General features: G+C 30.1%; 1 protein-coding gene and 1 long non-coding RNA gene across 2 annotated transcripts in view; both read right to left on the reverse strand.

Moving 5' to 3' along the window:
- The window catches only part of LOC118069985 (uncharacterized), a 40,848-nt gene extending 20,279 nt beyond the window's left edge, over positions 1–20,569 (reverse strand). Inside the window, exon 1 of the long non-coding RNA XR_004690705.1 lies at positions 20,385–20,569. This is a non-coding gene — a long non-coding RNA (uncharacterized lncRNA). The remainder of the gene's footprint in view (positions 1–20,384) is intronic.
- Positions 17,779–19,956, reverse strand: fkh (fork head). The gene has a single exon (XM_035088372.1). It carries the CDS (start codon positions 19,421–19,423, stop codon positions 17,960–17,962), a length of 1,464 nt encoding a protein of 487 aa, XP_034944263.1. The 5' UTR covers positions 19,424–19,956; the 3' UTR covers positions 17,779–17,959.
- Positions 20,570–27,741: the final 7,172 nt, after the last annotated feature.

Consider the following 27,741-nt stretch of genomic DNA (forward strand, 5'->3'; position numbering starts at 1 on the left):
TTTTCCCCAGCGACTAATTTCTTGTCTCTTGAATCTCAAGAAATTTTTCTCTTTTATAAACTCGACTGCATTTACAACTAGTATGTCTCACGGGTGTTTTAATAATTTACGTCTCTTCGCTAGTGTCACTTGAAGAATGAGAAATTCTGTTGAAATTTTCAGTTTACCTAATCTGAAAAGATCAAGCACTCGACAGGTCATTTCATCTTGAACGTTTAATTGTTAAATATTAACATGAAAAAGTTGATATTTTTTTTAATTTCATCATGCATACATATATTTTAATTGAAACGAAGAAAATTTTTTTTACTATGGAATAAAATTTTCTTAACATTCTACATATTTTATACACAATCTCTCATGAATTGAACTAATTCAACTGTCATTTTTACGACATGGATCATAATTATACTACTAAATTATCTTAGTTGAATTTTACATTTTTAAATAAATTTATAACACCGCTTCATTATTCGCGAGTTCGCTTGATTAAAAAATTTTCTTTTCTTATGTATTTTGTGAGAGTAGTCTCATAAACCGTTTTTTAAAATGTTAGACATTAAAACCCTCAGGACATATGTATAAATATAATCCGTACTGTAGATTTTAGTTCGCGCGACTGACCCTAGGTGGCAGCGACCAGTTCGGATTCTCGCAGGCAGAAATTGTTGGAATAAATTTGATTTTGTGTGAATGCAAAAATTAGCTTTGGCTCAACCGTCACAATTAGAGTGAGTAGTTCACCTTTTTGTATTCCTAACTGTACTCCGGCAAATTTGAAGTGAGTAGTTCACCCTTACTTCCATCACATGAGGTAAGTGAGTAGTTCACTACCTCATGCGGGCTGGAGGGAAGCAGAGGGAATTTATCCCTCTCTTGTCTCTACAAAACGCGTGTAAATTCTGTTTATTGTTTTATTATTCTTGTCTGTAAATCGCGTCAATTATCATTTTTATTTTCCTCGCTTGCGAATTAACTGTCTTGCATAATTATCTGTACTAAAATATTGTTTAAATGAACTCCTTAATTACTGGCTGTCTAATCATCGCGATGTAACCGTCTGAATGTGTTATATTGTTTAAATATTTCTTCCACGATGCTAATCTGCATACCTTTGTGAAAAAAACCGATGATAACTGATTCTGGTTTACCGACTGTTATCGTAAAAGGGGTCAAAAGAACTGTGTTTTACAATTTAACTCTTTCTTTATTACAATAATTAATAACGATTAATTAGTAATTAAATTGCTTAATGACTGAAATTTTAACATGTTTAATTTTTTATCGCTGAAAACTATAAATAAACCGTTACAATTTAAACAATAGATCATTCTTTTACTTTTGACATATTGTTTAAAAATTTTTATTTTAATAAAAGACTTTATTCGAATTTATTCAATAAATAAATAATCTATAATACTTTTTAAATCATCATATTGATCATAAAATTTTTGGTAAACACTCAATTAATGTAACATCACAATTACTATGAAAGAATAATAATTAAAACTAAACTCACTATTTTTATTACTCCAAACGTATTTTTCTTTATCTTCATAATTTATTAATTGAAAAAACAATCAATTAACTTTTATTTAAAACAATAATAAAAAAATTAATATAATTTGTAAAACATTTCGAATAATCCCATTTCCCTTAAATAGTTAAAAAAAATAATGGTAGTACTTGTGTACTTAAGCAATTGACAATAACCGTTTATATATAAATAAAAAAAGAAGAAAAAATCGTTTAAAAATGATTACTTGGAAAAGGTATATTTCCTTTGAAAGTGCATTTTTCTGCGAAAGTACTTTACAGTTAAAATTTTTGGTATGTCATTCTTTTTCTTTATTCTGACTCGACAAGGTCCTGTTTCACTTAGTCGACGTCGTTCCCACTTTTTCTTGATGGAAGAAGTAAAGTTGGCGCGCACGGCGACGATGTCTACGACGTGCGTTGCCATCGCTACACCAACGAGTATCAGCTCGTTCGTTGGTTGGCCGGGTAAGCTGACGTCTGTCCCCGCGGCGAGGGTGCAGGATGGTTGTGAAGCGGTGAGGTGTAGAGAGAGGAGTACACCAAGTCTCGTCGAGATATTGACGCGCCAAACGCGTGGTAGGCAACTGAGGGAAGGAGGAACAACAAGGATGAACAGAGACTAAACGCAAGATAGAGTGAGTGAGACTAAAGAGACTCTTCTAACACGCAGACTCGTTCAACATGGCCGATGTTCTGGGTAACGACACACAGACAAGTAAAAGCTCATGAGATACATGTGCATGTACATAATATGCTTACATAGAAATCTGTCGTTCAGTCTTGCGTACTTGTGACTTGCAAGTAAAAAATATACGTGAAGAAATTAACAACCTTCAGAAGCAAAAAAACGAGATAAATTAAGGTATATCAAGGTTTTAAAAAGTCATTAAAGTTTAATGTCCAATAAATAAACTGACTGGATTATTTCATTAAAATATGTTGGAGATAAATGATAATAACGTGCAGGGGACAAGCCGATTGCTACTAATTCGCTGGATGGAAAAATCAGTCTAAGGGTCGTCGATCAGGTGTAACGGATCAGGATCATGACACACATGTTGCTTTCTCGCAAGTGAACTCTAAGCTCCGTGCCCAATTAAGCGCTATTATTATTCTAATAGGATCAAATGCCTGTCGTCCAGTTTATTCAAACTAAATTCAGAGTGACAAGTTTATAGAAAACACCATCAGGCTTCTTTAGAATTTTTTTTTCTTCCTATAAACACATATTATATATGTATGCATATTGAGAAAAGGAAATTATTTTAAAAAGATATATTCTTTGATCGAATTTTCTTTTGTACTGAAAGTGGAATTTTAATAATTTATTGGAAGGTAAATTTATTCTAATTATTGAACTGCTGTGGACTGAAACACAACATAGAGATGGTCAGATGAATTATAGCTGTTGAATAGGAAGATTGATCGATACTCGTTAGGTGATATAGCTAATTATTTTGATTCTCCAGTGACCCTTCAGTGATCCTCATCTCCTTTATCCCTCTATTCCCTTCATCTGCTGGACATTGGTCACAAATCCACGAATTCTCCTCGATGGCACGTTGTGAGGGTCGACGCGTACATGTTCAACAAATATTATATATATCTTTTTTATGTTTCTTGATACTATTTGCAATTAAAAAAATCCTGGACCTGGATACTGAGAAAAATCGTATTTATGAAGAGAATTATAAGCTTTTATCACAATGAGAAAAATTCAGTAAAATATCATTATTAATGAAATAACCATTTCATTACTTGAAAATAAGAATTGATCATAGTTTCGAATTTATTACATCTTTTACAAATCATAAACAATAATTAATTTAAAAACAAAACATTTCAATTTTATTTGTAGCTTTGAGTTAATCAGAAATTAAATGGGTATTTATTTGTTTTTAAAGGATGTTTATGTTTGTATAATTTTATTTTTAAGCTTAAAAAAATTAGAAAAAAATTCTCATAAGAAGTTAATAAAATGCATCTATTATAAATGGAGCAGAAATAAATTCACCAACTCCAATTCATTTTTGTTTTTGATGTTTTCATCCAACATCATACCTTAAAATGATAAAAGTACTTTTGCAAGCTGCCCTGTATTCATTTAAATAAATTTGCAAAAATAAAAACTGGATAAAATTTGATAACTCCTGAATATTGAATATCAAAAAAAAAAACTTTGAGATGTTGCATAATAACTGGGTCTCATGTGCATATCCGCCATCTTCGTCCGCCTACTCATAGCAAAATGAATATATCAGCGTCCAGCAGCCGAGAATAGCTCGAAGGGTGTGTATAGAGGTGCAGGCTAGAAAATGTTATCATGTAGGTGGAGCACTTGGTTTCGCTCGATAGAATACGTTTTGGAGTATAATTAATCACTGTCATTTATCATCTTTCATAAATACTTTGACACATAATCTTCAAAGTGAATAAAATATCTTCACGAATTAGTCAGTCTTGCTTCAACAAGTTTTTGATCACTTTTTCATGTTTCCAACAATAGTCTTCTGTTTGTATAATTGAAAATAAAAGTTACTTCTGTTTCTATATTTTATGAGCAAAATATATATTGTTTATATTAAAAATATGTTTTTGTTTTTGTCATGCGGAAAACTGTCAAATGTTTCATTTACATTTTGATATTTTTGTTTAGTATTTAAACTAATATTTGATTTTTTTCTGGTGCATACCAGAATCTATAGATGAGAATAAAGAAATCCTTCGGATGATATTCAATCAGTAGCGTGGAAAACTCGCTGTATACCGGGCGTTTTAACAAACAATCGGAGGATTGAATGTTTGATTCGAAAGCTTGTGCCGGATGTACTCACGCGAATGGTTTCCATCCATTCGATCAGCTGAGAGAAGCTTAACAGCAGAGAGAGAGAAACAGCAAGGGTGAGTACAGAGAGTCTATGAACACTAAGGCCTTTGAGGGGGGACTACATTTGATGCACCCGCAACATGTATAGTTAGCATTTCATGGGTCTTTATTCGAGGGTGTTACACTTTGGTCGCATATCGGGGGTCATGACCAATACCCTCGTCTATCTAACTGCTAAACGTTTAGGTCTTAAGCCGGATTGCTGAATGATCATGACCCTTCTTTTTGTATTATCATCACGCAGGGGTCCAACTGCGATCTGCTTTTTGCTGTTGATTTGATATCTAGAATTCCCTAACACTTGTTTTCAATAGTAAATTGAATTTTTTGAATAAATATTATCTCTTGGGCACTGAGAATGATTTATTTACAACAAAAAATGGGGATTGTTTAATTTTTACGAAAATTGGATTTATTGTTTTAATTAGTATTTGTTTGGGAAAGACAAAAGCTTTTTGGTTTTTTTAAATTTTGATAAAAAAATTGTAAAGTATCTCTTTCTCTACTACTTTTTGTTATAAATAATTTTCAGAAGAATCATCACTATAAATAGAAGTTTTGTTAAGAAGCTATTTTTTCTGAATGAAATGTTTTACATTTATTCAATCAATTGATACCCGTTGTTGATAGAATATAAAGCCTTGTATTGTAGGATTAGTTGCTCCAAAATTTATAATGATTTTTTATGATAAAAAAAATTAGCAGATTATGAAATCACTTTCTTTTTTAATTTTAAAGAAGAATAAAATAATGAAAATGAAACGTTTAATTACATTATAGTAAAGAAAAATATTTCAAAAATTATTATTGAATGAATAGGATTTATGAATCTACATATTCTACCAAGTTTCCTAAATCAATACATCAGCATGATAATTATTCCAATAAAACTTTCGCCATGTAGGGTTAAAAATTCACAGGACATTACGTAAACGAAGAATGGGCGCCAGGTAAAGGTTGATTATTTATCGTTATTCAAACACTCGTTATCATCACGCGAAATCATCTCTATATCACGTCGTGCTGTGCAGTATGCTATTCTACTGAAAATTCTCAATGATACTCGTGTTAAAACTTGAAAGCATTTATTATAACAATTTTCCAATTGCTATGCCATCAATTCCTGGTCAACTAGTGATTCTTTTTGATAGAACTAAAATAGGACAATTCCTTTGTTTGAATGGAAAAATTTGGAAAATAAAATAAAGGTTTTTCCGGTGAGAACAGGGAGGTCCCAGGTGTATTGGGTAACCGTGAAACAGGCTCCATTTAATGTTTGCTCCGTAGTTGATCAAACAGGCGGTATACTTTCTGAATTTCTAAAGAGCCCACTCGATATGTACATACTTTTTTCCCTCTACGATATCTTCAAAAGCTCTCCATATCTTCATTAGCGTGCATATAGTATTCCTGGTGTCCTCTTCAACTCTTCGCATTTTGTCTCGAAATTTGAGCAGAGTCAAGCTAGAGAAGAAAAGGTGCAGGCTCAAGTGGTCGGTTGCACTCTTTGATTTTGAATATAGCTCAAAGATGCATCGTCATCTCAGATTTTTTACCTCATGTGTTTGTGTATTTAGCTGTATTATTATACCTTCCGAAGTATTTATTTCAATATTAACTTCCTCTCTTTGTCAAAAATAAAAGAAATTATCATTTTTGATTTTCTTGGAAAATTATGGAAATTTCAATTGTTGGAGAAAAGTATTTGTTGTCAGAGGGAAAACCACTTCAGGATATTCTATTCTTTTACAGAGAAAAACGAATATTGAATAAAAATATTCATCTCACAATCAATTTGATTGATTTTTCTGATAAACAATCTAATGCATAAAAATTTTAACGGAAAAATTGATTTAATAAATCGTTATATCTCAGCAATTATTAATTAACATTGTTCATAATTAAAAAATATGGTTTTTTTATTAAAATAAATTGTGATAAATATGAAAAGTGCAAAGGCCAGTAAGCTAATTCATTGAATAAAAATAAGTCATAACGATAATTAAAGACTGTGGCCATATTACCCTGAAGACTGAAGCAAAAAAAAATCTGTCTGTTTGTAAATGAATGAGGTACGTGTGTACGAAAGCTTAGATATTGAAAAACGTTTACAGAAATCGATTTATGGCTCACTAAGAATGACGATACACTTTCTTTGTTTTACGTAATTTCCGCGCTAATATTAGTCTGTCAAGTTCCGCCGTCTTCGTATATATTCTCTCGTTGTCTTATGCTTCAACTCTACCCGCCATCCACCTTTTCCCTATCTCTCGAACATTGCCTGTGTGTTCTTCGCAAACAGACCAATCAATACCAATCTCTTAACTCGAGGTATTACGCACGCGTAAAATTATCTTATGCCTCCATTCTTCAAAAGAAAAATATTATTCATTCGACTCAGTTGTTAAATTTTCTAAACATCATGATATGAAGGGGTAACGGTGAATATTTTCTTAATTTATAACATAGACAGTATTTTCACATTGTTCTCTTGATGTCTATTATGAGTAGTACTATGAGTAGAGAGACAGTAGAGAAAGGAATAAGAGAATCATCAAAAGATATAAGTAGAGGGTGAAAACGAGCCACCCACGTCGAGCGGTAAAGTCCGACAAAGGCTTTGCCACTTGTCCGATCTCGGATTCTACGCAAATAGACACCCCCGGTCTCTTTTACTTGCTGGTCTTCTCATCATGTTCTAGCAGACCAGGCCAACGCTTTAACGTCTCTCCATCATTATACCATGGTTTTTTCATTTTATCACTTCTCTCGTTTTCCCTATTTCTCACCGGACGTTGATACACCCACATGTCCATTAGTTTTTAACGCGGAAGGAAGAAAAAGGTGCTAAAAACAAATAATTATCATTTTTTATTGAGTTCGGACTTTGTTTTTCACTCAGACAAAATTTTATTGTTTATTGACTTCAAGTAAATAGAAAATTAAACGCGAGATAAACTCTGAAAAATTCCCCATTGTTGCTGATAAGACTATTTTTTCCAAGTCTTTTGTTCAAAATTATTTTTATGGAAACAAAAGACTTTTTCATGCTTATTACTATGGTAATATCTGGTGCATATTTTTAAGTCATCTTTTGAAGTCATTTTTTAAAGTAAAGTTACTTGCAAAACAATTTTCAAAAAAGTGAACTCATAGTTTTTATTGTCATTTATTTTATGACGAATGCTTTTTTAAAACTTTTTATTTAAATATTTAAATATTAAAAATTTTCTAAGTAATATGAATCAAATTAATATTGATAAAATTTTGTTCAAAAATATTAATTAAACATTATTTTGAAGCTACTCGTGACAAAGATTTTTTGTGAGGATAAATTATGAATGTTTTTAAAGGTAATTTTCCACAGATTTTTTAAACGAAAAAATGATGAGAACTGCATATTATCTATTCTTTGAATCATTAATATACATTTTTCGAGCTTTCATAATCGCGCTAACAAGCTGTGCTAACTGTTAATTTACATGAAAAAAATTCTCGTTCCTAACTTATTTCTTCTCACTGGAAAAAACCTACAACTCGTTATATTGCAAATGTTTTGAATCTCTACTTCCTAGCGTGAATCTAAACGCTAGAAACTCTCACATATGAATATATATGTATATATCTCTCCGCTTTCCGCTCACATAAACTCGAGTTTCGTCATGTTTGCTTGAGCGACAAGAAAACAAGGATTTCCCGCCATGGCCTAGAATTTCCCGCCGGCTAAATTTGATGCTTTTCCACATCCTGAATTACCTCACGTTCACGAGATAAAGTGAAAAATACTCTTGATGTAAGGTTCAAACAAAAAAAAAGATGAGAAATCAGTTTTATTTTTATTAGAAAATACATTTGCGTATTTTTGATTCAATCAAAACCAGTTATATAGAAGTAACCTTTCTCCCAACTTTGGTAAATTTGATAATTTTCATTAATCATCGAGTAGTTTCAAAATATTATTTTTCATCTATATTTTCTACCCAGAAAAATCTAAAAATGAAGTTGGATTAAAAAAAAAAAAAAAAATTTTTTTCTCAAAATACATTTAGATGCTTCAAAAGGGTTTAGTTCTTTGGAACATTTTCTTTAAACTCTTAAAATCATAATTACATGCAGGGAAAGAGGGGGTAAAATAGAACACCATGAAAAAAATTAAATCAACAAATTAAGCATCATAATAACAAATGTTAATAATTTTTAATGCATAAATAAATTGAAAAATTGATAACCAAAAAATGCTGTTAGTGTTTTTAAACTTATTTTAATAAATTAGTACATTATTTCAAGCGTTTCATTTTACCCAGCCTTCCCCTAGTATTATTTTCCACTATTTTAGATTGAATCTATACACATTTAATTATATTATTCAATTAAATTCTACATTAAGCAATAATTTTATACACACACCTTATTAAATCACACTCAAAAACCTAACCATGATGCTTTTTATCAATCATATTAAAACAAATTGATCTTTGTTTTATCGCCAATCATTCCCTTAACTAATCTTAGTGACTTCAGTACTATAATTAAAATTAATAAACATTTTTTCTAAAAAATTCATAGAAAAACCTCCCTGTAACAAGTGAACTTCTAAGGTAGTTTTCTCATATCGATAACCATGACGTCTCAATACTCATTATTTTCCAAGACTTCTTTGATTAATTTAACTTTGATTTTCAGGATAAAAATAATCACAAAGCTTTTTCTGTGTTCTTGAACACAATGTTAAAAATGAATTCATCAAAATAGACTAGATTTTTCGTAGAATTTCTACGACAAAATGACCCTCAAGTGTTGATTGCAGTTCATATCACAACAATTAACAGTAGAGATACATAAGTTGATGATGTGTGTCTCAAGGATGCATCACAATAGACAATAATGTTTACACGGAGTTGAAGTGACTTGGCCGCGGGGGCGCCGAACGATATTATCGCAAAGTAATGTAGGTCGGGTGCAAACAAAACGATGTTTATCGATTAATTATTATCAATAAAATTATCCATAATATCTCGATAGCTTCATTGTGTCCAACAAGACAAAATAAATCCGTTGAAGAAGTACATCACAAACGTCGTGTACTTTTTTTCTCTACCACTATTATCTCTGTCCCCTTGGGAGGTCGAGGACCCTTTATCTTTGCTTCCTCGGAATTATTTTTTCGCAAGAATACGTTGTAAAACGTTCTTTTTTTATTTTATTATCCGTCTATTATTATGATTAATTTCACAAAAACTTTAATTCTCAAATTATCCAGCTTTTATCTATAAGTAAAGTTTTACAATCAAGTTTAAACTCTTTATTTTCTCTATTTACCATCATTCAACTCATCCATTGTTGCATTCTTTCATTTTCATTCTTCTTCCTTGTTTCACTACCCCTCAGTAGTACTCACTTAGTCGTTTTTTTGTTCTCTTACTCTCTTCCGAGCTATTATTTGGCCGAACAAATCTTTACCTTTGATTCAGGAGTGGGAAGTCGCACTCAGATAGTTGTTTGAGTTAGTAATATTTGGAGTAACGCTCGACCCGGTGGTTTACCAGATTTTGTTGACAATATTGTTACACTGAATACCTTGCTTACATACGGCCTTACACAACATACAAGTCTAATCGTGACCTAACTTAATAATATCATTTTTTTTAATTCCAAGTAAACATCATAAAATTCTTTAGGTCTCCAGCAGAAATAATTTCGTTTATTTCTTTGATTTTACTAAACATTTAATATTATATCAGTCAACAAATTATTATTTTATCCAACAAAATAATATTTGAGCGATAAAATATTTTATTTGTCGTATCATCAAACGCCTTCCTCAATAATATCCATATTCAGGATACTTCCCTTTATTTACTATTCGGTTGAGTGATCAATTTTCATAAATTACACATTTACTACTAAAAAATACCAAAAATTTGTTTTTTCATCATCATCGTATTAATAAAGTACCAATGTAATCACTGACTTTTATTAATAAACATATATACCTCGGCATATAATTAATTAAAATACGTTTTATCAAAGTGTAATAAGCTACGATAAATTTATTTCCAGTATTAACAATGCCCCGTTGATCAAACAAATACGAAATAGTTGAATTAAATGTAAATAATATATTGTTTTAACATATCAATATTTACTTGTTTACGATTTAATAAAAAAATCAGCTTATATTCCTGTTAATTTTTATACATTACTTTGATGCTGTTATTTATCTCCTCTGGATCAGATTAATTAATAAAAACTATTGGAAAATTCTCATAATATTATTGATAAATTTATTTATATTATTATGTAAATATATCAATATTTTAATACTTCATTTTATTAAAATCAGATTAATTAGTTAATTCACTTGAACATTATTGTTTATAGAAAATAAATTAAGTAAAATTGTCTTTGTTTTTTCTAGAATTGTCTAGAGTTCATTCCTTCATTAAACATAATTAGCTTTTGATTTTCCACGATGAAATTGTATGATAAGGGAGAGGTCAAGATAAAATGTCTTAGTAATTCATGATAGAGGTAATAAAGAAAATGTGTACGATAAAGGGTCAATAACTTATTCGTAATACAAGAATTAATCAATTTTTGTTATCATTTATAAAGTTGGTAAAATTCGCCGATTTTCGCAAGCATGTACCTACCTCATAATCAGAAGCAACGAAACACAAATATAGATAATCGGGTAAACAAATAAATATTTGGCCACAAGAGAAAAGAGATAGAAGGAGAGCAAAACACCACAAATATGTTCAAGCAATGTCAGTGACGCTTTTACTCGTTTTTTCCTATTTTTTTTTTTAGCTGTAGTTTCCTTCTTTTTTTTTGCTCTTCCGCACTAGTTTACTCTTTTTCACTCATAACCGCCGGCACTCTTTTCACTGCTCGACAATATTTCTCTTGTTCTGTCTCTCTCCCTCCTTCAGCCCTTCAATTTATCGCTATGTACAGTATTCTTCATATATTCTCTCAAAGTCTATTTCGTACATACATGGATGTATATAGCTTTGATTAAATATTATATATATATATATATGTAGTATATAGATGTCTGTATTATGAGGGGAAAAGAAGAACGAGTTTGTTGGATGCGAGTAAAAGAAATCGATTTTTCTTCATTTCACTAGACGTTTTTCTGTCATTTTTGGTGAAGAATGGCGACGTGGAAAAATTTCTAAGAAGTATTGGGGTAAGAGTTGAATAGAAAAATTGGAGAAAGGTTATGTTGTAGACGGGGATATCACAATGATTGGAATAAAATTAGATCACAGGTGATGCTACTTTTTTTAAAAGTTTTCAATCAGTTTGAACAATAAAATTAGGGCATGTTTTGTACTTTGATATCCATCTCCCCAACTTTAAGATTGAGCTGTCTCAAAGAGAACATGAATACTAACAATTGCATAAACTTTTCATGTGATACCATTTTTTACTACAACTATAATATCTGCTAAAATTATAATGAAATTCAATTAAAAATTATGTGATTTTTATAAAAGTGGTAGATAAGCTAAAACAATTTAAGGGTTGCCTTAAGACATTGAATTTTTTTTTATTTAATTGCTTGTTGATAATTAAAAAATGACAGAGTTAAAAATTTTTTAAAAATCATACTACTTTTAATTGAAATAGCAAATGAGTATTTCATAAAATTAATTCTATTTAATATAGAACTTTTAGAATCTCTTCCTATAACTATTTAATCTATTTGAATCAATGCATCATTCCTGAAGTTACTCCTTTCTTCAACCGTTATTTTAGATAACACTATTTTTAAAATAATAATTATCTTAACCTTTTAAAATATAATTATCAATATGATAATAAACTTTTCTTGAACATCAAAATATTTCTTTTAGTGGATTAAATAGTTTTTTTTTACTTGATTAGTATTCAATTTATTTGAACACATTTTTGAGACCAATAGAAGCTATGGAATGTATTAACAATTATTTAAAATTATTTTACAACATTTTTTTTCTTTGTGATAAATTATTTTTTTTCATTAACTTCTGCAGCTTCGATAAAATTAAATTTTTATTATCAAATTTCACTAATGAAATTATAATTTTTTTTATAAATGACTGATAAAAACTGTAAATGAGTTGGAATTTTATTAGGACTTTATTTTTATCAAAAATCCATTTAATCTGGTATCAAAATCATTCATGACAACTAACGTGAATTAAAACGCGTTAAAAATATCTTAAACAATGATCTATTTCTCTAGACAATGCAATAAATAGTGTTAAGTAACGTCACAATAAGCCAATAGCCTCATAAATTAGTTTACATGTATCTAAGTTTACCTTCTAGTTGACTTTCATCGTTATTTGTTATTTGAATCACTCGTCATACATATTAGAATTGTAAACTTGAAGACAAATAGATTTAATCATCGATCAGATGTTTTTATATTTTTGGTCACTCATCTAAACTTTTAAATGCTAAAAGCGAAAAATTATTTCAAAAAAAACGTAAAATAAGTTTAGTTATTTTTAAAAATTTTTTTACGTATTACTTCGTTATCGAGTTTTATCAACGAAATACATGTTATGTAACTGCGCAGCAGTTTAAATAAATAATGAATCAGAATTTATGACGACAAATTAAATGAACGTAGTAATTAACAAAAAGATGTACACTTGTTTAAACACTAATTGTTGGCAAGGAATAATTTGAGTAGCTGCTGTACGTGGTTCATATGCATAATAATTTGCTTTATAATCATTATATCTAATCCGAAAGCTATGAATTATCATCTAATTTTACTTTTTAACATTGATAATATTTAAAAAGTCATCATAGAATACTTTCTGCTTCTTTATTATGTATACAATAAATGTTCATGAATTTTTTTTTCGCAAGTAGTCTACTTAATAAACATTTACTAACTAATAAAAATATTACTTAAGCTAATTTAAATTTAAAAATAAATGAATAAATCAATATAATAATATTTGAAATAACACCAAAAAAAGTTTCAATATTTTCATCAACATAAAATTTGATATATACAACTTTGAACGTTTCTCGAGGTTTATATTCCACCCCATAAATACATTCGGCTGCTGATAACGTTGAATATACTGAGTCGCAGCGATAAGATATCCTGAGAAATTTCCGTGAGATTATATCACACCTACCTATAATTATTTGTCAAGAAACTTGAAAAACTTTCAACGAGTTTTTCTGGTAAAATGAGATAAAGATAATTGTCAGTAGAATATAAGTTGAAGAATTTGACTATTCTCATTTTTTTGATCGTTTTCATTTGTTGAAACTCTCGAAAGTCAGAACAGTATCGGTAATCTCTGGACGAAAAGAACGTTCCTTCCATCGCGGTCGTGTTTTAAAACTGTGCAAATAAGAGTTACCGCGGATCCATTAGCCTCCCTCAATTATTCGGAGTGCTGTTCCTCGCTTGACAAGAGAGCAGTAGAGAAAAAGAACCTGACAGATATTGAAATTAAAAGACGAGACATGGTAATGTTTCATTTGTCCCACTCATCAATCGATCAGTCTTCTAATGTAAATATAGATTCAACATATAAATGAAAGGTATTCATAGAGATTCCAGATCTTTTCTACCGACAAATTATTCTTCTTAATTACTTGGGTATGAATCTACTGCCTGTAGATTTTTTTATTCCTCTACTGTCGAAACTTTTATTCATTGCGATGATAACTATTAAGTTAAACGACTACTGAATCAAAGAAGTAAATACCGAGTTTTTTTTTTTTAATATTTTTTAAACTTAACATGACAATTTTTTTAGAACATGAACGAAAATTATTGAAAATGTTTAACATTTTTTTATCAAAGATATAAAATCCATCGTTTTTATTATTAATGAGTTGTCAAAAATTTTTTTAACTTCATTCGTTTATTAAATATTTTTACTTTGATCTTCTTTATTTACTTCGTTTAGATTTTTTTTTTCTTTAGTGAAGATTGAAAAATAAATATTAAAATTTTATGAAGAGGAAGAAAATTTGAAGTTAATTGAGAGAAAAAAACTTCGGATCAAAAAACTTAAATTTCTTAAATTTATTGTAAAAATATGAGATGGTTTATTTTGAAAGAAATGAATTGGAGTAAGAAAAAATATTTTGATTGAATGAATTTTTTATTTCTTGAAATTTTTATCAACTTGTAAAACAAATTAGAAAATAAATGATGAAGTTCGGTGCAGTAAAATGAAAAGCTGTAAGTTAATCGTGAGAAAAAAACCAAGAGTCTGTACACCTCGTTAATTTAAGAATTTGCTTCGTTAGATGAATTATGTACAGTTCGCTGAATCGTTAAGAAACGTGAGTTGGTACAATTAATTACCACGCGACTCTTCGAGTTTTCGTAGCTCAATCAAATTAACCAAATCGTTGGCGAACGAACAAGAAGAAAATCCTCGATAATGTACGCGTCTTTTCTCTAATCAAGACTCACTTTTTTCCGGATAATCAAGACTAATTAATTAATTCCAGTAATTAATTTGTAATTTTAAAGAAAAATGTTCTTTCATTCAATAACAATACCTATCTCTTTTAAAAGAAAAATATATTTTTTACAAAGTTTATTTCCATTCGAAAAATACGGAGTTTTTTTTATTTTCTAAAGATAACAATTGATTATTGAATAAGAATTTTTAACATAAGAATACGAAAACTGATTAAGCAACGTTTATCTATTTTTCCACTTTAATTCCGAGCGATTGGTGGAGAGATACTTAAAAAAAAATCCAATATAAGTCCATCTTTGTATCAGTACGTGAGTCAGAAATTACAAGAAAAATAACAGAGTCGCGGGAAAAAATAAATGTAATGAAATGTAAGGCACATATATAAGTTTAAAGAGAATGGAAAAATAAAAGAAGAAACGAGCCTGTTATTTCGAGGAGATATAAAACGTCACCTGATAACAATATTTGTCTTAATTCCTCTTACACTCTTTGTCACGGTGACGAAACATATCTCGATGGAGTTATGTATATCTCCACGAGTATTTACAAGTATTTAATTGTCATGTAATTTCAGGCTTATGATAATAGCGTGGCCTACAGAAAGCATTTTTGGCACCAATTTATCCTTGCTTATCAACTTGTCCTTAAAGTCATCTTCAGTACTCGTGATTGTTTAAATTAACTTAAAAATTAATTTCTATTTTTGGAAATTACTCTAAAATAAAAGATAATCTGATAGAAGAGTATTTAAAAATTTAACTTCAATTTTAGTATTTGTTTTTTTTTTATTAATTTTTCATCATTATAATACTTTACATCACATGATATTATTTGGATTTAATTTAGATACTATATAATAATTTTAATTTTAATATTATTTCTAACTTTTTAATTTTAAATTTTAAATTTAAATTTAAATTTAAATTTAAATCTAAAATCTTAAATTTTATAAAATTTAATTGTAATGAACATGCCTATAGGCATATTTAAGTATACTTAAACGTTGCAATATTTAAGTATACTTAAACGTCGCTTACGCGATTTTTTTGCACTGGCGTGTATTGTTGCCACTTTACTTTACATCCCGACTGGAAATTCCTAACAATTTCTTACAATAATTACAATTCCCCGATGCCGATGATTATCGGCATCGAGCCATCATCTTCGTTGATGCAAGCGACCTGGTCCCGAGTAGAATTTATTTTGGGTATGCCCAAATACCCATCAGGCCCTCATTGGGAAAATTTGTGATAATGTTTGTAACAATTTGAATGAAACTTCGATTCAAATATTGATAATTAGCTTTATCAAACTATATTTCTTTTTATCACAGTAATCAATTTTTAAGAAATTTATTTTAAACTTATAATGCCAAAAGCTTATTGAATGTTAATAAATAAATAACAATTATAAGTTATGAATCACTGTAACTATGAACTTATTTTACGTTTAAATGTTTAAAAATTTTTATGATTATTCATTTGTTTTTATGAAAATGGATAATTTATTATCCAAATGTGGAAACAGTTCAAATAATTATAAAATAAGAGACAAGGAATCTATTGAACATAAAAGATCTTTCTAAAAACGTAGCCACCCTTTTATATTTTTTCATGAAAAACACAAAAAAAAAGCAAGTTCAAGTTCTGATAGTATAAGTTTAGATAGAATAAAAGAACAAAAAAGCCTAAAAATGGTAACAAACGAAGTTCAAGATCAGAGGGAAGCAAAACAACTCATATTTCAATAGACTCCAGTGGCGAAAATGATACAGAATTTTTCAAATCAAGTAGATCAGATAATACCAAAAATGACAAATTAGAAGGTAATAATAAATATGGTGAGTTTTTATAGTAAATACACAAAATGTAAATTATATTTTGATAGAAATATAATTTTAAGTTGATATTTTTTTCACAGAAAATTCGTATTGTATTTGTAAAAAAACTTCAAAATCATTATAATCTAAAATAGACACAATGATTGGTAACTACTACTCACTTAGTAAACAAATAGGTACTTAGAACAGTCTGATCATTGACTTGAAAAATTCATTCCAAGCTCAAAATATAAGTCAATATTACATAATGAGTAATGGTGAAAAAAGTAACCCGAACGTGAAGCTTCCCTGTGAAACTACAGAAATTTTCGATCAGCTAGAAGAGGCATTAAAAGATAAGAATGATGATAGCAAAATCGTCAATTTTTATACTTTTTTTTGCTCTGCATATTATATTTTACATAAAATTACATAAAAGTAAAATAAACAATGTATATTTTAATTTCAGGTACGTAAATTTTTAAGAATGATGAACAAAAAATTATCTATTGTCAAAAATACATCAGCAATGATAAAACATTTTCTAAGTCGAGATCTTGCTCTACAATTTAAGTCATCAAGACCAAATGATAACCAAAATACGTATGTAGCAGTACAAAGTTATAAAACGTTTGTTTCAATTGCCCAGATAGACTTGTAGGATTATCATAGATTGCATTCAACTGTTTTTTCTATACATTTAATTAAATAAATAAATTTACTTCAAATTTCTACCAAGTTTATATCAATTCATGTGTTCAACTTTTCATCTTGTGAGGCCTAAACTTTTTATTATTTTTAAAACCAATATTATTATATTTATCGTGTTTATAAGATGCTAACAATCATCACTGTTTCTTCTATTGTAGAAATAATTAAAATCAAATTACTTTATAATTACATTAATTTTTATGTGTACTGTTCCAAATATTATATGAATATGATGAGGCACAAGGTATGATTATAAGTTGCATATTATGATATTAAATTGGTAGAAAAGTAAAGTAAATAATCCAGAATTGATCTATCTGGGATAATTGTTTTTCAACAGAAATTAAAAAAAATTTTTTTCAACTTAGATTTTTTTATTTAATAAAAATTTACATATTTAATTATATAATATTAATATTAATATTCTCTTTCCCAGAAGAAAATTCTACTCGGGGTGGGCCGCGGCGACGGTAATTACCTAACTTCACTTAGTTAGTTAACTTAGGCGAGGGCATACGGATGTGAGGCTTGATATCACAATCCTGACGATGAAACACTTGGTGGAATGCTTCCGGCGGTTGTTACACTAGTTGCGTGATGATAAAGAGGTGGTTGATAATATTCTTGATGATGATTTGTCATATTATGCATTGTAGCGACTGGATTGGAACTAGAATGCATTCCATTATGATGGTGATGAGATGGTGGACCAGAATGCCCGTGATGATGAGGAGATCCGTAATTAGCATAACTTTGATGAAGCTGTTCATACATTTTGAGATCCGGATGCTTTCTATCCTGAGCACCAGGCGATGTGGCGGCTGTTTCACCAGGAAGTAACCTGGTAATGCTGAATGGATGATTAGCTGCAGTATAAGGAGGTTCTTGCTTAAGACTACCAGCCATGCCGTGGTGTAAAGCCGAAGGATCAGTCAATAGATGAGGATGTAAACTACGTCCAACCATAGCTGCAAGCTCATCATGAGTAGCACCAAGATCACCGCCTAATAATCCTCCAATATCGTTAGCATCACTTTTGAGACCACCATGGTGTTGATGAAGACCCGTCGCGTGGTGATGATGAGATGACACAAGAGAATGAAGATCTTTATCATCAGGCTGTTGGTTAACAGAATGATGAATTGAAGAGGCTGTCTTTTTACCTACATGAGCGAGCTCATGAGATGTAGGACTCGTGTGACCAGTAGCACCGGATTGATGATGTGGGTGTTGTTGATGTTTATTGCTTTGTCTTTGTTGTTCCTTCTTCTCATCTTTAAAACGCTTCTGTCGTCTTAAATAACATCCATTTTCAAACATATTTCCACTTTCAGGATGAAGTGTCCAAAATGATCCTTTACCAGGTTTGTCTGGAGTTCTTGCAACTTTCACAAAACAATCATTGAAGCTGAGAGAATGCCTGATGGAGTTTTGCCAGCGCTGTTGATTTGTCCGGTAGAAAGGGAAGAGATCCATGATGAATTGATAAATTTCAGCAAGCGTCAGCATCTTTGTTGGTGCATTCTGGATAGCCATAGTAATGAGGCTAATGTAAGAATATGGTGGTTTAGCGTGGGTGTAATTACGTCTGTAAGACTTGTCATTTCGTGCACGTTGAAGTGCAGAATTAGGTGAATCAGGCTCGGCTAAAGACAATGGATCTCGGCCTGTTGCAGCTCCGCCAACGTATCCGACGGGTGTCATACAAGCGCTGCCACCACCCATTCCAGCGGCTCCATAGCCACCCATTCCACCTCCTCCCATTGATGCCATTCCCATTGGACTCATGGTACTCATGTTGAAAGAACTAGCTCCTTGAGGACTGCAACTCGGTCCAACTCCGACTCCCATTGACATACCCATAGGTACACATCCCATAGAGTTGATAGAACTGTATGTTGGCGCCATGCTACCCATACTTGACATCGTCGCACTTGTCATAGCATTACCGAGGCTGCCAGCCTCGCTGTACAGCTTTTGCGATTGAAGCATTGTCATAGAGATGACAAAGTTTATTTCACCACTTGCCTGTCAAACTCGAAGCATGGATGAATGCAGACTATTATAAATGTCTTTGGTGCTTGGACCGCGTCTATCACTACACTTATTGTTCACTAATTTTCACAATTGTTTCTAATTTTTTTCTAAAATAATTTAATTACACTACTTCACTCCAATCAACTTTGGAGCACTGTTGCATCACCGTAATGTCTGCCAACGGATCACTTTTAATGAGTAAGTCACAATCTTTAAGATCAAATAAAAAACAATGTATCGAGTCGCAATGAAATAAAAAAACGTCACAAACAGTACACTCGCGGCAAGTCTTGACATACGACAAGAGACCCGCGGGTAAACTCGAACAATGTGTGTCCGCACAGTACTCGATGACGCTGTGATAGGGGTAATTGTTGTCTCAACAACAACTATATAACACACTACGTAACACGGTGGTGTTATTTGCGGCTGTTTGAGCGCGCGCCCTCTCTCACTTTCACACTGTGTGTCGTGTAGATGGAGGCCGGTTAGCAAGTGTACTCCGGTACTCTTGAGCCGCCGAGTCTTGTTCAAATACTCCCCTCTCCGGGGCGCAATGTCGCCCACAACGACGACACACCCGGTACCCTCTGACTAACCAATCGTAGACAGGCTTCTCCCATACACGAGCAAGATCCACCAGTCCAGCTGACACAGAGGCACGTTAAAGGGATTCAAGTAACCGAAAATGATCACGCCCCTATCTGATATTACGTAGAGGCCCTCGGGGACATGACAGATGCGCGCGCATTTCGCGACCCACCCTCGCGATACTCAGGGCGCCTGCTTGCGTAATTTCGCGCGACGTCGGCGTCCTTCGACAGCATCTCACGTCATGTCAACTGCCACCGCGTTTGACACCCCGGCTTAACCCGTGAGAACATGCTAGTATATACGGCTATTGAAAATTTTTTATACTTACATTATTATTATTATTATCATTAATATTATATGTAATAACATGTACGTGAGTGAATTTCTCAATCCAAACTACTTTTAATCAACACCAAGAGATAATAATATCCACATGTGAGTTCAATGTTCAAGTTTTTGATTCATAGAATTAGTAATATTATTCATTCACATTGAAATGAATTATTTTTCCACAGAAACAAAAGACATCAGCTAGAAAACTGCTATCTGATAAAACGCGTGAGGTGAGTACACTTGGTATTAAACTTGATTGTACATATATAAAACAATATCATGCATATAGTAAAATAAATTGATGGATTACTTTTATCCATCATGTGTCTCGAGCCGTCGACGAGTATGTTGAAACTGACGACGGATCCTGTAAATGTTAGCTCGTGTGATATATACTGTTGAGTATAAGACGTGGTATAAAATTGATAACAAAGTAATATCAATAGATGTGGAGACGTTTTTAATTATTATGATTATTAGTAAAATAGATCACTCGCGATAGATGATGTGATGGTTATATTTAAAAACGCAATCGTTATCTATAAATATACCGATTGTTTATTTGCTGACACTTTAGATGCTCTTAAATAGAATATATATACTTGAACAAACACTCACGGCTTATCCTATCGTAAGTTTTGCCACTGAATGGAGATTCAAATGAAATACTTCATAATATTTACGTCGATTTGTGTCTTTTTACATTTGAATCATTGTTATTTATTTATAATTTTATTTATCTGATTCTCTCAAAGTATTTTAACGAAATATTTATTCTACCAAACACCTTTCAACTCTATCTTCATCTTTGAATGTATACCTGGTGATGTATTTTATTGCCACACTTTATTCTCCGTCTGCATCTATCGAAGACTGTTCCATTTTAATCCTTCACTTACCCCCGTAGTAAATATCTTCAGATAATCTTTTTTTTTATGCTGGCCATTGACGCCAGAAAAATTTTCGAAAAAAACAATGCAGACGTTGTCGATGACTCAAATTGAGGGGGTGATAAACATGAATGAAAGAGAAGAGAACAAACTAAAAAATAAAAAATGGTGGACAGTGAACATTTTTACTCGTAGAGAACTTGCGCAAATATTACCTATATATCAGTACTCTCAAGCACAGTTTAGCTTTTCATTTTTTTTATCTACTCCTACTATCTCTGTGTTATAGATTGATGTACACTATCACGCATAAGTATCAGTTGGTCGAATGAAATATAGACTTTTATGGAATGGTCTATCCTTTAAATACACACTGTCCCAATTTTTAAAAACAAAAAATTTTTCTTATTTTAAAAAAAAAGTCATTTCAATTGAAAGAGTAAAATATTTATGCTGTCAGAAAACAGTCTCACTATTTCAGTAGTTAATATTTAATTTTTTCTAAATGAATGTCTTAAATTTGATTGTTAAATAAAAATAATTAAAAATGTTTTAACATAAAGACACTCGCAAAAAAAATGATTTGATGTTTTTAATAAATTGCATGAAAACTGGGGAGTACTTGAAAGTTTAATATAACTAAATTTGAAAAAATACATTTTTATCTTCAATTTTGCTTCAAAAATTTTTTCATGTATAAAAAATATTTAATTTAATGAATATGTTATATCCTAATGAATTTTCTTAATTAAAAAGTTGGTAATTGCATAAAACTCCATTTTTTTAGCAAGCTCCAAAAAATAAAATCTATTACCAACTCCATGATAATTTTTATTTCACTAAATAAATTTAACCCCTTTTATTTTTGTAGAAAAAAAAATCAGATTAACTCAAGTGATAATCTTTATTAAACTAAAAGCACAGTAAATTTGGGAAAAAAAGTCTTTCAGCAATATGAAAAAATTTTCTCAGTGAAAAAGGATCCATTTGTTTAGATAGAGTGCAAGAAAAAATATTTTCTCTCTTCAACACTTTAAATGTTGACATCTAAAATAATAACAACAATCGTATTATGAGTTTTAATCCAATACTCTGTCTAAATAATAAACAATTAAAAGGAATAATATTTCCTTAAGACATAGAATAAATTAGTATTTAATTAAAACCAACAACTTCCTGTCTAAAATGAAAAAAGTTATAAAAATCACACAAAGTTAAGAAAATTCACGCTATTCCCACGTTCCATTAAGAAAATACTATAAACATAAAATTTCAAGGAAAACGTGGATTTAATTTCTGAATGAATTTCATTCAATAAACTCTTGAATCAACTGAACTTGGAAGAATGTATTAAAACGTCGGAAAGGTGAAGACTCATGAATGATAGTATAAACTGTACATATACAAACTCTAATATTTAATTAAACTGAAGAACCATCTAAGCCGGACATCCATAAAACTGGGAAGCCCGGAAATGAGTATTCCAAGACCTTAATAATTAACACCCAAAGTTGTCAAATTAACAGCTCCTACATGTATACGATGAATTAAAAGTGAGAAATGTTTCATAATTTTCTATCTACAGAACATACTACATAACACACAATGTTAACTAATAAAATTGTAATATTTTTTTATGGTAGACATAAAATGAAAATATTAATTTGATCTGTCATCTCTTTTCCTTGTTTCAATGCTAAAATGTTTAAATAAAGTCTTTATATTATGGGTAAATAAATTTAAAGTGTGTTTAAGAAGGATTGGTTTCTGTTGATAATTTGTGTAATCGAAACACACGTGTTGTTTAACGTTTAAAATCTTATGTAATTTTTGACTTTCTGTCATGTTGATCCATACTATACTTTTGATTGTCAATCTTGTCAATTAACTAGCAATTCCTTATTTACTTGAGATTACAGAAAGCTATATCACTTTGTACATCTCGCATTCTAGCTATTATTAGAGATTGATTTTGATGATTTTGTTTACTGATGTGTATTATGTGATTATTGAAGATAACGTTGTATATATCACTTTATTAATATTTGTGGAATTCATTACTCTTTTTAAAAAATTAGCAAATAAAGAGGACTTTATTAATTTCAACAACAATTGATTTTAATTCATTCAAAACTCCTATATCATTATTATGATTGTCAATTTGAATACTATTTTTATGGATCATTATTTTGTTTTTTTTTGAATGGAATATTTTTAATCTTCTCATTGACAAATGGGCTATCTGTTGAAAAAATTTTTTGTACTCCAAATTAAAACACTACAAGTTAATCAATAATATTTAATAAATAAAGCTCGAATTATTCACATCAGTATGAATAAACGTTTTTTGAAATTTTCATTCAGTAAAAGAAACGATAAATAAATAAAATAAAATGTTTACTCCAAAATTACTTTTTTAACTCCAAAAGAAATATTTTTTTCATAATCACAATATTATGTATTTTCATACGTTTTGGTATTAATTTATATTTAATGTGAAATATTTTTATGCTGATATCATTTTGTCATATTTATTTATCTTTTAATCAGTAAATAATATTTCTATCTATTTTTTAAAAGAAGATATTTTTGTCAAACGTTTCTCCCGAAAAAATATCTATGTTTTTTCTTTTTGTTAATGCATTAACATTAAAGATTTTATTGTTTAGCTGAGGATTAAAAAAATACTTTTTTCCTTTATCAAAGCGGTATTTTGAACCCTATAAAAATTTTGATCCTGTCATTTTCATAAAAAAAATTCAAGTGGCCATAAGAGACGAGCGGTTGTATGGAGCACACGATAAGTGGATCCTTCGGGATCTCCACTATGTTCTACCTGGACCCACGTGGGTGGCCGAAGGTCCATCACTTCGTATATATTAACACCGATGATGATAACTCGGCATACATAAAAGACTAAAACTTCATATTTTCATTCGACACTGTTAGAAAAAAAAACAGACGTCATTGAGCGGAAAAGTGTTTAATTAGTACATAGGTAGGCGTTTTGTTTGCATTGCAATTTTTTTATTCTCTTGAAAAATAGAGAAAATATCTCACAGGACTATGTGTATGCAAATTCATCTAGATTCTCAAAGAATACTTAAACATATTTATAATATTTAATATTCAATATTTATGTAATACCGGCAAGATTTATTTCTAAACTTGACCGACCGACTTAGTATTATTCTGGAAATATTCAAGAACGTGACTCTGAACCAAATAATGGTAAATACACACCTGATTTAAGGAAAACGTTTTGCCTAGAGTTGACTCCTTTTGACAATCACCAGAAAAATAGACACTACTTGTTGTTATTCATAAACATTAAGATCCACGAAATCTCTATAACTTTAGTAAAAAAATAAAACATCAACCTGAATCTCTACAATAGTATAAAACAGGTATATTCTCACTTTTAACCCTCAACTTGACGCTCATATTGACAAGTAAAACCCTCGAAATGTTTTTATAGGGCACACTGTCAATCTCAGAATTTAACATGCAAAAAATGTCATTTATATCTCAAAAATAAAATATATTTTATATTTATTTTTAAAATATATTTTCTTCTCTTTATTTTTTATCTCATAAATTATCTTGTCAATTAGAGATGTTTTTTTAAGTCGTATCAGTGTCGGTAAATTAAAGGATTCAGCGAAAAACCCAGCAAAATGTGGGAAAATCCTAGCAAAATGAGCTTAATGTGTTACAAAGTATACGGGATTTACACTAAAGCATATTTGAGCTAATGGATTAAAAGTCAAAGACGCTAAAATACCAGAATTTTAATCTGAGTCAGATGCATTTAAACAAAAGTTAAAATTTATGATTCATAAAAATACATTTAGAACCTGTGAAATCCATGTCTAAGCATACAGACCATAGTTACAAATTTTTCCAAGATGATACACAAAAATGTCATGGTACCCTATAGAACACAAGTTAGGGATGTGGAAATTCCCCTAGACGTCTGCGTCACTGAATGAGCATTAAACACTAGACGAGAAAATTTTCTCTCAGCGAAGGTACGAAAAGATTTTTCCAACTCACAAGATCTAAGCTTAAAGATAATCAGATAATATTGCCCGCACATGATACGCATAATAGAGATTTAGATATACCTTATTAAGATTACAATTAGGTTTATGATAAACTTGTGAGTATAATTGTACGAGTAAATAGGTATATTCGCATCAGGAAATTTATTTTTTCCCGTAAAGTTTTATAGAAAGGATCAATTTAGGTAAACAATGAATCAACATTTTTTTTTCTGTGTAAATAAATAAGTAAAGTGTTAGCAACAAAACTATTTAAAAAATGCATTATATTATTTAAATATCAAATAATGTATATAAATTTAACTATTTATTACATAATAGTAAATAATAATTATTTTTAAATGCTCATTTTTTACGACGATGTAATAAAGACAAGTTGAGTATTGTTAAAAGCTAATCGTTGATGAATGGCACGAGTAGCTTTAAAGTAAATATCATGGCACCACAAAATTCCCTATATTTTTCACACCGAATTTTATGGTTACTTTGAATGAATAGTTTTAAACATCCCGGAAAAGCTGCCAAGTTAAAACCCAGAGACTGTCTACAGATAATTCCCAACTCTGATATTATGTATATTTAAATATATACTTGCATTTATATATTATTTATTTATTTATTTGTTTGTTTATACCATCAATTTAAAAATTAATAAAACACTTTAAAATGTAGATAGAGACCTAAATATTTTCTAAAAATAATAGATTGTTTTTAACTAAAAGAAATTTGATATATATCTAATAATTCATAGTTAATAAAAAATGAACACTAACTATAATCAATTTTATTAGAGATAATTATCACAGGAAATAATAATTGTCTAGAATAAATTCCCTTTGACGGAGGACAATTTTTTATTTGGGCTCTTTTTTGATTGAAAGTGTTTGAATTTCAAATTCCAAGACATAAATAACGATAAAAAATTATTTAATCTGAAATTTCTATATAAAGAATATTATAAAAATATTAATTCATTGATAAGACTAATTTGAGTATGTAAAGAATATTAATAAATCGATTATAGAGACTGCATTGAGGGTTAGGACATGAAAAATCATGATTCGAGTGTGCTTTATCAAGCTTCGAACGATGCAGACGGATGAGAGCTCAACTATTACGCGTGCCTTGGCGAGAGTTTCCCAGATTTGCAACCCTCAAATACTCTATCTCCTTTTCCAAGACCCATCTCGCCCTTATAACACTTTGTCGAGACGAAAAAATAATAGAGCGTGTCACTCACCCTTGAGTTTCTCGGTGATTGGTTTTTCATTCTCTCCCTCAAACACACGCATAGGATGCGACAGTACATAAATATTTTTCTCCGATGAGTGTATGCATTTCGTAACTTTTGTTAGATTACATTCTCAATATCTCAGACATTTTTCTAGTCTATTATTTTATAAAGATAAGAAGACATGAGAAAGAATAGCAGGGTTGTAAATCTTTGATGATTCATCCTATAACGCCTGGAGCTAGTATGAGTATTATTTTAAATACAATAAACTCCCACAAGACTAATGGTCAGTGGCTAATTTTTTTTAACTTTTCTGTGTCAAAGTTATCTTGACACGATCCTAAATGATTATTCATGCTTCTTTAATGACAACTGGGTCCAGAGTCTCACTTTTTAATTGAAAAACTCCATTTATTTATTTCTTTTAAAAATAAATTGTTAAACTCTATTCACTGGAAGAAAAACATTTTTCCTCAAAAACATTACGCAACGACGTTAGATTTAAAATAAACATTTTTTTATTTTGATTTTTCACCATTTTTTAATAAGAAATTGTTTAAGAAATTATAAACAAATTTATTTATTAAAGAAATATTAATTTAGTCATTAAATATTTAATCCTGTGAAAAATAAATTCAGTAGTTTCATGCAGAAAATATTTAATAAAACAAAAGAGAAATGATTTCTTCCATTACCATGAAACTACCAATTATTAAGAGGAATCTTGGTCTGAGCAAACAACATTTATAACTATTGAGAAACTTTCCTCATGGGACCAAAAATATCCAGATAATATCCCAAATGATTACTCACACTTTCTAACGCGTGCGTTATTTTGTTTGTATTTACCTCAAGTCAGGAATCAACTTGCAAACATTGACAGCTAGGTCATGGTTTATTATCTTCCAAATATTACCATAATAAAAGGTTATTTAAAAGTCACCCGCGTTTTACTGATCATTATGATGATTACATAGATGACCATATTAATGACTCACCACAACAAAAATTCAATAACAATAACAAGGACAATAATTATGATAATTGTTTTACTAGTATTAGTCGTAAAAATGAGAGTAAGCGAAATAGGGGTAGAAATAGTATGCAGAGTCTAAGTGATATTAAAAAAATAATAAAAAAGAAAATGAAAAGGGTGTACAAAGC

Source organism: Chelonus insularis, unplaced genomic scaffold (assembly GCF_013357705.1).
Source record: "Chelonus insularis isolate UGA/USDA-ARS -01 unplaced genomic scaffold, ASM1335770v1 contig_4_pilon, whole genome shotgun sequence".
Classification (NCBI taxonomy): Eukaryota; Metazoa; Arthropoda; class Insecta; order Hymenoptera; family Braconidae; genus Chelonus; species Chelonus insularis.

What these genes read in the sequence shown, in the direction of transcription:
- fkh (XM_035088372.1), bottom strand. Translation starts at nt 19,423, where the DNA reads ATGACAATGCTTCAATCGCAAAAGCTGTACAGCGAGGCTGGCAGCCTC.